The 11,524-nt window shown below is 43.3% G+C and overlaps 1 protein-coding gene, 1 long non-coding RNA gene and 1 pseudogene across 2 annotated transcripts in view; 2 read left to right on the forward strand and 1 right to left on the reverse strand.

Annotated features, from left to right (window-relative positions):
• The window catches only part of LOC106727090, a 14,272-nt gene extending 10,030 nt beyond the window's left edge, over positions 1-4,242 (reverse strand). Inside the window, exon 1 of the long non-coding RNA XR_001363245.1 lies at positions 4,153-4,242. This is a non-coding gene — a long non-coding RNA (uncharacterized LOC106727090). The remainder of the gene's footprint in view (positions 1-4,152) is intronic.
• On the forward strand, positions 10-10,237 carry TMEM238 (transmembrane protein 238). The gene is made up of 2 exons (XM_005871986.1): positions 10-1,403; positions 10,045-10,237. Exon 1 carries the CDS (start codon positions 108-110, stop codon positions 1,371-1,373), a length of 1,266 nt encoding a protein of 421 aa, XP_005872048.1. The 5' UTR covers positions 10-107; the 3' UTR covers positions 1,374-1,403; positions 10,045-10,237.
• On the forward strand, positions 7,048-7,872 carry LOC102245629 (annotated as a pseudogene).
• Positions 10,238-11,524: the final 1,287 nt, after the last annotated feature.

Consider the following 11,524-nt stretch of genomic DNA (forward strand, 5'->3'; position numbering starts at 1 on the left):
GGGGTTGCTATGGGGATGGGGACCCAGCGGCCACAGCCGGCCTGGGACTGCGCCATCCAACCAAGCAGTCGCCTCTGCGGACCGGGCGCCCCCGACGGTGGGAGGTCATGGAGCTCTCAGGCAGCTCGGAGTTGGAGGCCGGGAGGCTGAGGTGCTTGGGCCGTTGCCGGCATTTCTTTTGGCTGGGCGTCGCCTTCGACGCGGTGGGCGCGACGGTGCTGTTCGTGGGGATCTTCTCCGACCTCATCTTCTACGACTTGCTGCTCTACCTGGGCTCCATCATCATCTTCCTCAGCCTCCTCTGGTGGGTCTTCTGGTACACCAGCAACATCGAATTGAGTCCCGAAGACACCTGGAAGAGGCCCGCCCACATGGGCGCGCTGATCCAGCATGTGTCGCTCACCTTAAACATTACCCGCACCTTGGCGCGGGTCCAACGGGGCCAGCGCCGCAGGAGACTCCTCGAAAGTGCTGCTTCCATTCTGAGTAGGAGCCTCCTCACAGCCCAGGCATCTAAGCAGCTACCGAAGGAGGACCAGGACCAGGACCAGGACCAGGACCAAGACGAAATGACAAGTGTCAGAACCAGTAGCGAGGCTGAAGACGTGGGCCGAGAGGATCTGGGCCCGGAACCGGAAGCTGTACAGCATTCAGAACGAGTAAAGCTCACTTCATCAGCTCAGAACCAGCCTCCGCCTCCCGCCATTGTCTCCTCTAAGAGCCTGCCCGTGGTCCCATCGCCCTCTGTCAGTCAGCCTCTCAGGATTTGTTATTCTAAGAGCCTGCCTACGATCCAGCCTCTAGTCACTGTTGCCTCTGACAACCTGCCTGGTGTCCCCTTGTACCCTACAGGTCAGCCTCTGGACATTCTGGTCTCTGATACCCAGACTGCAGCTTCCATGGCCTCACAGAGGTACCCCCTGGTGCATGTGGCTGCACAGAGCCATTTCCAGGCCCTAGGAGACTCAGAGAGGGATTTCCAGAATCATTCTCTGGCCTCTCAAACTCAGCCTCCACCTGTTCAGGCTTTCCAAACCCAGGCTCTGGCCTCCCAGGCCCCTCTGACCCAGCTTACGCCAGCCCCATTTTTTCAGACCCAACCTGTGGACTCATGGGTCACCCTGGCTGTCCAGGACTCTCAGGCCCTGTATAACACCCAACAGGCCCCCATGAGCACTACTTTAGTTCAAGAGACTGAGCTCAGACAATCTTCACATGCCCAGGAGCCATCGGGGGGCCAGGAACTAAGCCAGGAAGTCCCTGACACTGTATCCCCGCTCCCCGAGTCCCTGGCTCTAGCTACTGAGGCCCAGCAGTCAATGCCCCATGAGAGTGGGCCTGCCCCTACCACCCAGAACAGTCGCCATCTCTAATACAGAAGCAGATGCTCTGGCCTCTGCCAAGTAAGTACCTTGGGAGGAATCTTCACCTACAGTATTTCTTGATCATTTCCAGATCTATGTTCTAGTTGTTTCCTCAACCTCTTCTGTTAAAAAAAAAAAAAAAGTTAAAAAAACAATTAAGTTAGTGGAAATGAAGTGGCCTTTTCCCTCGGGGATTAGATTTTTGGAACTTTGGTGCCCTGAGCTCTAAGATGTCTTACCTACTCTACCAGATACTAGTGTGAATAGTTTATTTTACTTAGGCCTAGTTGGGAGGAGGACTGCAATGTTTCTGAAACGAGGATTTTAGGTGTTACAGGGACACAGCATTAAATAGCAATGGGCAAGTTACTCTCTTTTCAGTTCTTTCTCAATCTTTGTGATTATGTCAAAAAGAATGTCCTTAGTTTGGGGGTTAGTGATCTCTTACATCTCTAACATTTTGGTAGGATCCCCAGCTAGGATTTAATACCATTTGTGTTAATAAAGTAATTTCAGTGGATAACCTCTATTGCCAAGTATCACTGGTTTTTCCATTTAAAATAGTGTTGGTTGTTTTTTAAAAACATATGTTTTTTACTAGAGGCCCGGTGCACAAAATTCATGCATGGGGGGTGTGTCCCTCAGCCCAGCCTGCACCCTCTCCAATCTGGGACTGCTGGCTCCCAACTGCGCACCTGCCTGCCTCCCTGCCTGCCTGATTGCCCCTAACTGCTTCTGCCTGCCATCCTGATCACCCCCTAACCACTCCCCTGCCAGCCCAATTGCCCCTAACTGCTATTCCCTGCCAGCCTGGTCGCCCCCAACTGCCCTCCCCTGCCAGCCTGGTCACCCCTAACTGTCCTCCCCTGCAGGCCTGGTCACACCCAACTGCCCTCCCCTACAGGCTTGGTCCCCCCAACTGCCCTCCCCTGCAGGCCTTGTCCCACCCAACTGCCCTCCCCTACAGGCTTGGTCCCCCCAAATGCCCTCCCCTGCAGGCCTGGTTCCCCCCAACTGCCTTCCCAACTGCCCTCCCCTGCTGGCCTGACCGCCCACAACTGCCCTCCCCTGCCAGCCATCTTGTGGTGGCCATCTTTGACCAAATGGGGGAGGCCATTGTGTGTTGGAGTGATGGTCAATTTGCATATTACTGCTTTATTACATAGGATTGATTTTAGAGAGAGGAAGGGAGAGAGTGATAGAAATGTTGATGAGAGAGATGCCTCAATTGGCTGCCTCCTGCATGCCCCCTACTGTGGATTAAGCCTGTAAAACCCTAGCATGTGCCCTGACCAGGAATCAACCAGGGAACTCTTGGTTCATGGGTCAATGCTCAACCACTGAGCAACACTGGCCAGGCTGCTTTTTTTTTTTTTTAATCCTCACCTGAGGATATGTTTGTTTGTTTTTTAATTTGGGAGAGAGAAACATTAATGTGAGAGAGAAATATCCATCAATAGCCTCCATTTCCCCTCCGACTGGGTATTAAACCCACAATCGTAGGTAAGTGCCCTGACCAGGAATTAAGCCCAAAACCTTTTGGTGTATAGGACAATGCTCCAACCAACTGGGCGGTTGCTTTTTGAAATACATTTATTTAAGTAAGAAAAACAAAAAAAACAAAAAACACATGAGTCAACTTAAAGGTAAAAGTTAATTATATAAATGAAACTTGGAACAATGTTGAAGTTTGAACATTTTCTTATTTGTACTAAATCACATGCACTTTCTACTAAATCACACACCCTTTGTGCTAACCTGTTTGATGGACTTTATGGTTAAGGCTATTGAAGGTGAATTCTGCTTAACTCTCCATTTCTTTGACAATTAGAAAGGTAGAAAAGGCCATGTGAACGTCAAAATTGGTGGCCCTGCTTTCTGTGAGTTAAGTGCTGTCATAATAGTATACTTTGCTGAGTATCGATTTCCTGGTCTTTCTAATTCTGTTCCATAAGTTACCTGCTCTTTGGGGGATAAGAGGAAAGGGTATGAAGCAGAGCAATTTGAATATTATGTTATGCTATTTGTTGCTCAAAAATACCAACATATTATCCAAGAAGGTGTTCATCTTTATTCATATTGGTTAACTTCATTTCTAGCATGGAATACAACTGAATATTAAGTAGAAGCCAAACTAGATTTCCTTACAGTTTTCTTCCATTCTCCTTTAAGAGATTGTATATATACTCTATCTATAGGTGTGTGTGTATGTATATATACATTACAAAGATAAACTATAGGAGCAAAGCATTTTGACTCCTTTAGTTTTGTTCAGTTTGGACACTGGGCTATGTGTGTGTGTGTGTGTGTGTGTGTGTTTAAATATATTTTGATTTTAGAGAGGAAGGAAAAGGGAGAGAGAAATAGAAACATCAATGATGAGAATCATTGATCATCTGCCTCCTGCACGCCCCTTACTGGGGGTTGAGCCTGCAACCCGAGCATGTGCCCTTGACCAGAATTGAACCTGGGACCCTTCAGTCTGCAGGCTGACACTAGCCCAGCCGTAGGCAAACTACGGCCCGTTTGAAATGAATAAAACTAAAAAAAAAAAAAAAAAAAGACCGTACCCTTTTATGTAATGATGTTTACTTTGAATTTATATTAGTTCACACAAACACTCCATCCATGCTTTTATTCTGGCCCTCCGGTCCAGTTTAAGAACCCATTGTGGCCCTCGAGTCAAAAAGTTTGCCCACCCCTGCAGTAGCCACTGAGCCAAATCAGCTAGGACTGGACACGGTCTTTTTTTTTTTACACTTACCATGCCATAAATTCATGAATTCACAGTGAATGGATTCCAGCAGCTCAGGCTCCTTTCCATTGGTTCTCACAAAGTATCCTCCTCTGAATGGAGCAGGCTGGTGCTTCAGTTTAACCCAAATATCTTTCTCTTTGGCTTCCTTCTTTTTCTGGTTATTTTCCTTTACATGTTTCAGGAAGCTATCTCAGCTCCAAGAGTGCTTAACATGCCCAATATGTATGTTAATTCTCTTGGCAAAGATCTATCCCCTTGTTTGTTTACAACAATGCCCACTGCATGCTGGGTAACACTGTAGACTCTTCCAGTTTTGTCATGGTAACGTTTGTGGGGCATTCCTTTTGAATAGTGCCATTCCCTTGATGTCTATAGTATCACTTTTTTTGTAGATTCGCATGTATGTGGCCAAAGGAACAACTCCATGTTTTCTAAAAGGCCTGGAGAACATATAGCTGGGGCCCCTTGTCTTTCCCTTTGTGTTAGTCATTTTGGCGAATTACTGGAAGATGGTGGTTCTGGCTAAAAGGTAGGCAGTGATTTGTTTATTTGTATTTGTATTTTTTATTTTTTAAAATATATTTTATTGATTTTCTACAGAGAGGAAGGGAGAGATAGAGAGTTAGAAACATCGATGAGAGAGAAACATCAATCAGCTGCCTCCTGCACACCTCCTACCGGGGATGTGCCCACAACCAAGGCACATGCCCCTGACCGGAATCGAACCCGGGACCCTTCAGTCCGCAGGCCGACGCTCTATCCACTGAGCCAAACCGGTCAAGGCTATTTGTATTTTTAAAAAGAAGACAAAAAAAAAAGCAAAACACTAGCAAACCAAAATAATTCCAGAAAGGATTTAGTATTAGTGAATGAGATCATTAATTTTTTCCCATTCTATTTTTTCAGGTAAAACATAAGATTGAAATACTTAGGATGCAGACCTTGCCATCAGAAAGCTTATAGACTTGTTTCTCTAAATCAAAGAAATGGCTCTAAAGAAGAGAAAATTTTAGATAAGGAGAAGGAGTAGATTGGTGTCTACCTAATAATTCTTAGTGGAAGAATTAGTTTTTGAGAGGATGAGCCATGCAGTGCCCTTTATTTTTTTAAATATATTTTTATTGATTTCAAAGAGGGAGAGGGAGTTAGAAACATCAATGATGAGAGAGAGAATCATCGATTGGCTGCCACCTGCACGCCCCCCCACTGGGTATTGAACCCACAACCTGGGCATGTGCCCTGACCAGGAATCGAACCGTGACTTTCTGATTCATAGATCAATGCTCAACCACTGAGCCATGCTGGCCGGGAGCAATGTCCTTTACAGAATTAATTCATTGACCATACATATATATTTTTTTTGACCATACATTTATTTTTTATTTTTTAAATATATTTTTATTGATTTCAGAGAGAGAAGGAGAGATAGAAACAGCAATGATGAGAGAGAATCATTGATCAGCTGCCTCCTGCACACCCCCTACTGGGGATTGAGCCTGTAAACCGGGCGTGTACTCTTCACTGGAATTGAACCCTGGACCCTTCAGTACACAGGCCGACGCTCTATCCACTGAGCTAAACCAGCTAGGGCGACCATACATTTATTGAATTTCTAGCAAGTGCCAGGCATTACAGTAGGCTCTGGGGATCAGAGCTAAATAAGATACCCCTACTCTCCAAGAGCTTACTGTTTATCAAGGGAGAGAGACATAGGAATAACTAACACAGTATAATGTAACAGAAATCTGGTCAAAGTGCTTTCAGAATACAGGTGTGCAGTGGATGAGAGATTTTTTAGTTGGATCCCAAAGTAGGTGTTCATTGGGTGAAGAAGTTGAGAAGAACATTCCATGCAAAGGGAAAAGCATCAATAGAAAGGCACAGAGGTGTAATAGTCCATGGCTTGTTGGGGACACCATTTGGGAAAAACAGCCTGATAGGCAAGGGTATCCATAGGCAAGGGTGCTTGAGACTCAGAGGTTGTAGAGAGATATAGAGAGAGAGAAAGGGTGGGGGGGCACCAACTGAGACAGCATTTGAAGGATTTTAAACAGGCTATTTTGTGTTCTTAATTCTATGATGGGCTCTGTGATAAAATAATGACAATAGGCCAATAATCTATAATAATAAAAGTGTAATATGCTAATTAGACTGGACAGCCAAACAACCTTCCAGATGTCATTTTGGATGTGCTTCTGGATGAAGCCACGGTGTCAGGGGCCAAGGCAGAGGTGGTTAGGGGTGATCAGGCATGCAGGCAAGCAGTTAGGGGAGATCAGGTAGGCAGGTGAGCAGTTAGGGGCGATTAGGCAGGCAGGCAGAGTGGTTAGGGGCGATCAGGCAGGCAGGCAGAGTGGTTGGGGCGATCAGGCAGGCGAGTGGTTAGGAACCAGTGGTCCTGGATTGCAAGAGGGACATTCGACTATGGGATCGGGCCTAAACTGGCAGTCAGACATCCTCTGAGGGGTCCCAGATTGCGAGAGGGTGCAGGCCGGAGAGGGTGAGGGCCCCCCATGTACAAATTTTGTGCACTGGGCCTCTAGTTAGAAAATAATTGCCAAGATCCCTCCCTCTTCTAAGATGAAAAAAGACCTATTAGATGTTAGCAACAGTTTTTAATTGAAGTGTAGGCTCCATGGGTATTCATCTTGGAAAACACTTTCAGGTGTTTGTTTACTTGTACATGACTTATTTATTTATTTATTTATTTATTTTGCTACAAAGATGACATCAGGTAGAGTAAACATCAAATGTTTTGACACGTTTCTCTATATGATTGTAAGATAAGTATTTATCTAAAACAGGGGTTTAGGCCCTCTTGGACTTAACCAGTAGGCAATGCTTCAATCTCAGGTCAAAATGATGAGCAGGCCTGCTGTTTGCAGCATCAACCTGGTAGCTGCAGGATTCAATAAACTGGGGTTAATGTGAGACGATATAATACATGTGAATGATGATGTAAAAAAAGCCATTAGGCCCTGGCCGGTTTGGCTCAATGGATAAAGCCAGTCGGCCTGCGTACTGAAAGGTCCCAGGTTCGATTCAAGTCAAGGGCATGTACCTTGGTTGCGGGCGCATCTCCAGTGGGAGGTATGCAGGAGGCAGCTGATCAATGTTTCTCTCTCATCAATGTTTCTAACTCTTTATCCCTCTCCCTTCCTCTCTGTAAAAAATCAATAAAAAAAAATATAAAAGCCATTAGAAGGCTTCCTGAGAACCTATATAACAACAGCGTGTTTCTCATTAAGAGAGCACTGGATGCCCTGACCGGTTTGGCTCAGTGGATAGAGCATCGGTCTGCGGACTGAAGGGTCCCGGGTTCTATTCTGGTCAAGGGCACGTACCTTGGTTGCGGGCACATCCCCGGCAGGGGGTGTGCAGGAGGCAGCTGATCGATGTTTCTCTCTCATCGATGTTTCTAACTCTCTATCCCTTTATTTATTTATTTATTTATTTTAGAGAGAGAGGAAAGGAGAGAGAGAGAGAGAGAGAGAGAACATCGATTTGTTGTACCACTTATTTATGCATTCATTGGTTGATTCTTGTATGTGCCCTGACCCGGGATCGAACCCGCAACCTTGGTGTATTAGGACGAAGCTCCAACCAACTGAGCTATCCAGTCAGGACAAGGCAGCAGAACTTGCCTAAAGAGCAGTGGACAAAATATGAGGAGGATAAATTCTACCTTGAACCATATCTGAAAGAGGTTATTTGGGAAAGGAAAAAAGAGAAGAATGGACGAAGAAATAATCATGTAATTGAAATCTGTGTCTGCATCTGTCCTCATAATTTTAATGACATTGGTTAAACCTGAAATGTACAATTTAGAACCATCAGGGCTGCAAATATATTACTTTAAATAAATGTTTATTTTAACTTTAAAAATAAGTAAATAAAACAGGCATTGACAAATTTTCTATTAAGGCCCAGATAATAAATATTTTAGGTTCTGAGGGTCATAAAGCAAAATCAAGGCCTGGCTGGCATGGCTCAGTGGTTGAGCATCAGCCTATGAACCAGGAGGTCACAATTCGATTCCTGGTCAGGGCACATGCCCGGGTTGCCGGCTCGATCCCTGGTGTGGGGCATGCAGGAGGCAGCCAATCAATGGTTCTCTCTCTCTTCATTCATGTTTCTATCTCTCCTTTTCCCTTCCTCTCTGAAATCAATAATATATATATATGTTGTGTGTGTGTGTGTGTGTGTGTGTGTGTGTGTGTGTGTGTGTGAGTTTTAAGTAAAATCTAGGATATTGTGTGGCTATTTATCTAACAAGAAAAAAACTACTCCTGATTCCCCTGTTTGTCTGGGGTATGCTATACAGTTAGTTGCTTTGACTCCAGTTGCATCAGCTGAAGCCATGAACCTGACAGAGAACAACTGGCCAGACTCAGCAGGGGTCCTCAAACGACGGCCCACGGGCCACAAGCAAATACAAATATTGTATTTGTTCCTGTTTTGTTTTTTTACTTCAAAATAAGATATGTGCAGTGTGCATAGGAATTTGTTCATAGTTTTTTTTTAAACTATAGTCCGGCCCTCCAACGGTCTGAGGGACAGTGAACTGGCCCCCTGTTTAAAAAGTTTGAGGACCCCTGGGCCAGAGGGAGAGAAAAGAGGGGCCTTGACAGTCAGGCCTGCAGCCAACACGATGTATTTCACTCTGCCCAGTAACACCCAGATCTGAGAACCTGGCCATCTCATCTTGGTCGGCTGGCTTGAGGATAGGTGATTTGTCGAGTCTCTGATTCCTAGATTGAGATTTCATTTCTTGCTGTCTGGCATTGCCATCAGTGGAGTCTACAATGTGTAGGTGGTGATGCTCAGGCCCTGAGCAGTCCAGTGGCCAGATGGCAGGCTCTGAATGTTCTGGGGATAGTAGGTGGAAACTGATGCCCAGGCTTGGACTTTGAGGTCACAGTGATGGCCCTCAGCAATACAAACACACAGAGTGGGGAGGGTGCTACTGGCATCTAGTGTGTAGAGGCAAAAAATGCTGCAAAACACTGTTCAATGCACAGGCCAGTCCCTCACAACACAACTGTCCAGCCCAAAACATCACATTGATAAACCCTGACCTAGAATAATAAAAAATGCTTTTTTATTATTCTATGAGATACTTAAAGAAAAAAATCTTCTTTCGATCCTCAAATGAATCATTGCTTCTTATATAATACTAGAGGCCCTATGCACAAAATTTGTGCAAGGGGCTCAGCCGTCGCAGCCACAGTGGCTTGCCTCAGCCCTCACAACCCTGGCTTTATCTGGAAGGTCGTCTGAAGGATGTCTGGAAGGATGTCCGGTCTAATTAGCATATTACGCTTTTATTATTATAGATATCTTTTCCACTAGACCATTTTCCACTAGACCATGAGGATCTTATTCATCTTTATTTTATTCACCTTTGTATTCCCATTTGTATCATTTTTGAATCAACACAGATGGGGCATTTGTTAACAATACTAGCTACATTTATTGGGTGTTTATAATACACATTGTACTAAATAATTTACTGATATTATCTCATTCCTCACAATAATCAGGAGTAGGCATCACTATTATCTTTACTTAAGGAAGTTAGCATTTGCTATTGAAGGATTGTAGATTTGATAATGAGAGGTTAAGTAATGTTCTCAATGTCACACAAATGGAGAAGCTGAAATTGATGTATAATTGATGTGTAATTTGTTATAAAACTTATGTTATAAGCTTTCCTTCCAAGTTAAAGTTACTAATGAGCCTTTTTATTAAGCCTGTTAATTGTTACTTAAGTTGTAATATTCTAGATTAGTCAATGAGCGACTTCTCTTTTTAAAGCTGTACTTTTTGAGAGAGAATGAAAATCAACAACCCTAATTTTTTGTTCCAGTCTATGTTTATAAATGTCATTTCAAATAAAAATTGTTTTCTTTTTCTTTCCAGAACTCACCAATGTTTCTACATATTTAAGTGCCAACTTTATAAAAGTACAAATACATTCATCTCATTTTGGAAACCTTCATCTGGAATTTTGACCAACTCATACCAGCAGACTTGCTAGACTGGGCAAGGAGGCCCGATAAGCCATGATCGCCAGCCAGGCCTAGGGACCCCACCCATGCAAGAATTTCGTGCACCGGGCCTCTAGTCATTTTAATAAATGGGAAAATGTGTCATACAACAAAATATATTTTTAGGGTGTTCTTTATTTTTGTTATAGAAGTAATTTTTTTCTTTGACAATCTATGTTTCTTTATTGTTAAAAAAAAACAATCATAATAGAATAATGATTCTGACAGACATTACTCAAAATTCAACTACCCACGAAAGCAGAAATATATCTTATTTCTTCCAACAGTGCATGGCAAACTAGTTCTCATTAAATATTTGAGTAAATTTTGGAATACTGGGCATTTAAAAAAATCATGTTATAGCCCTGCTGGCATAGCTCAGTGGTTGAGCATTGACCTATGAACCAAGAGGTCACAGTTCAATTCCCAGTCAGGGCACATGCCTCGGTTGCAGGCTTGACCCCCAGTGTGGGGCGTGCAAGAGGCAGCCGATCAATGATCAAATTTGTGGAATTTAGCTAATGCAATCTTTGGAGGAAAATTTATAACTTTAAAGTCTTATATTAGAACATCAAAAATGTATAAAATCAAAAGATATATAGAATGAATGCTCTAAATTTTGAATCTAAAACAAATGTGTGTGTGTGTACATGTACACAGTGTGGGGCAAAAAGTAGGTTTACAGTTGTGAGTACAGGCAGTCCTCGGGTTACGTCGGACTAGTCACCATCTCCCATTTATTTATAAAAAAAAAAAGTTCCGTCATTTTGACGTATGTACTATGTACATATGTGCTTTATTTTTTTTTTATTATTTACCACAAGTAAAGGTCAGGAATTGTCATCTTTCTTTTAAATTTTTTTTACTGTTTCACTTCATTACTGCTGTGTGTGTGCTCCATGTGAGTGGCGTAGGTGCTTCTGTAGGTGGGTTCCAACTTATGGTGAAAATCGTGTTACGTTGCACCATAGGAACAGATCTCCAACGTAACCCGAGGACCTACTGTACGTGAAAGTTTATTCTTGCATTATTACTTATTGCATTATTATTGTATTCTTTTTTCAGTTTTTTTTATTTCAAGAAAAATAATTTTAAATATAATAATATTACATGCAATATATTTCGCTTAGCATGATGCTTTTAAAGTCTGTTTTGCCAGATATGAGTATTGCTACTCCAGCTTTTTTTTTCTTATCCATTTGCATGGAAAAATTTTTTCCATCCCTTCACTTGCATCTTGCGTGTCTTTTGTTTTGAGATGAGTCTCTTACAGACAGCATATAGTTGGGTCATGTTTTTGTATTCATTCAGCTACCCTACACCTTTTGATTGGAGCATTTAATCCATTTACA

The sequence above is a fragment of the Myotis brandtii genome, unplaced genomic scaffold (genome assembly GCF_000412655.1).
Source record: "Myotis brandtii unplaced genomic scaffold, ASM41265v1 scaffold363, whole genome shotgun sequence".
NCBI classification, from domain to species: domain Eukaryota; kingdom Metazoa; phylum Chordata; class Mammalia; order Chiroptera; family Vespertilionidae; genus Myotis; species Myotis brandtii.

Coding starts and splice junctions, on each gene's coding strand:
- TMEM238 (XM_005871986.1), top strand. CDS start 108: ATGGAGCTCTCAGGCAGCTCGGAGTTGGAGGCCGGGAGGCTGAGGTGC.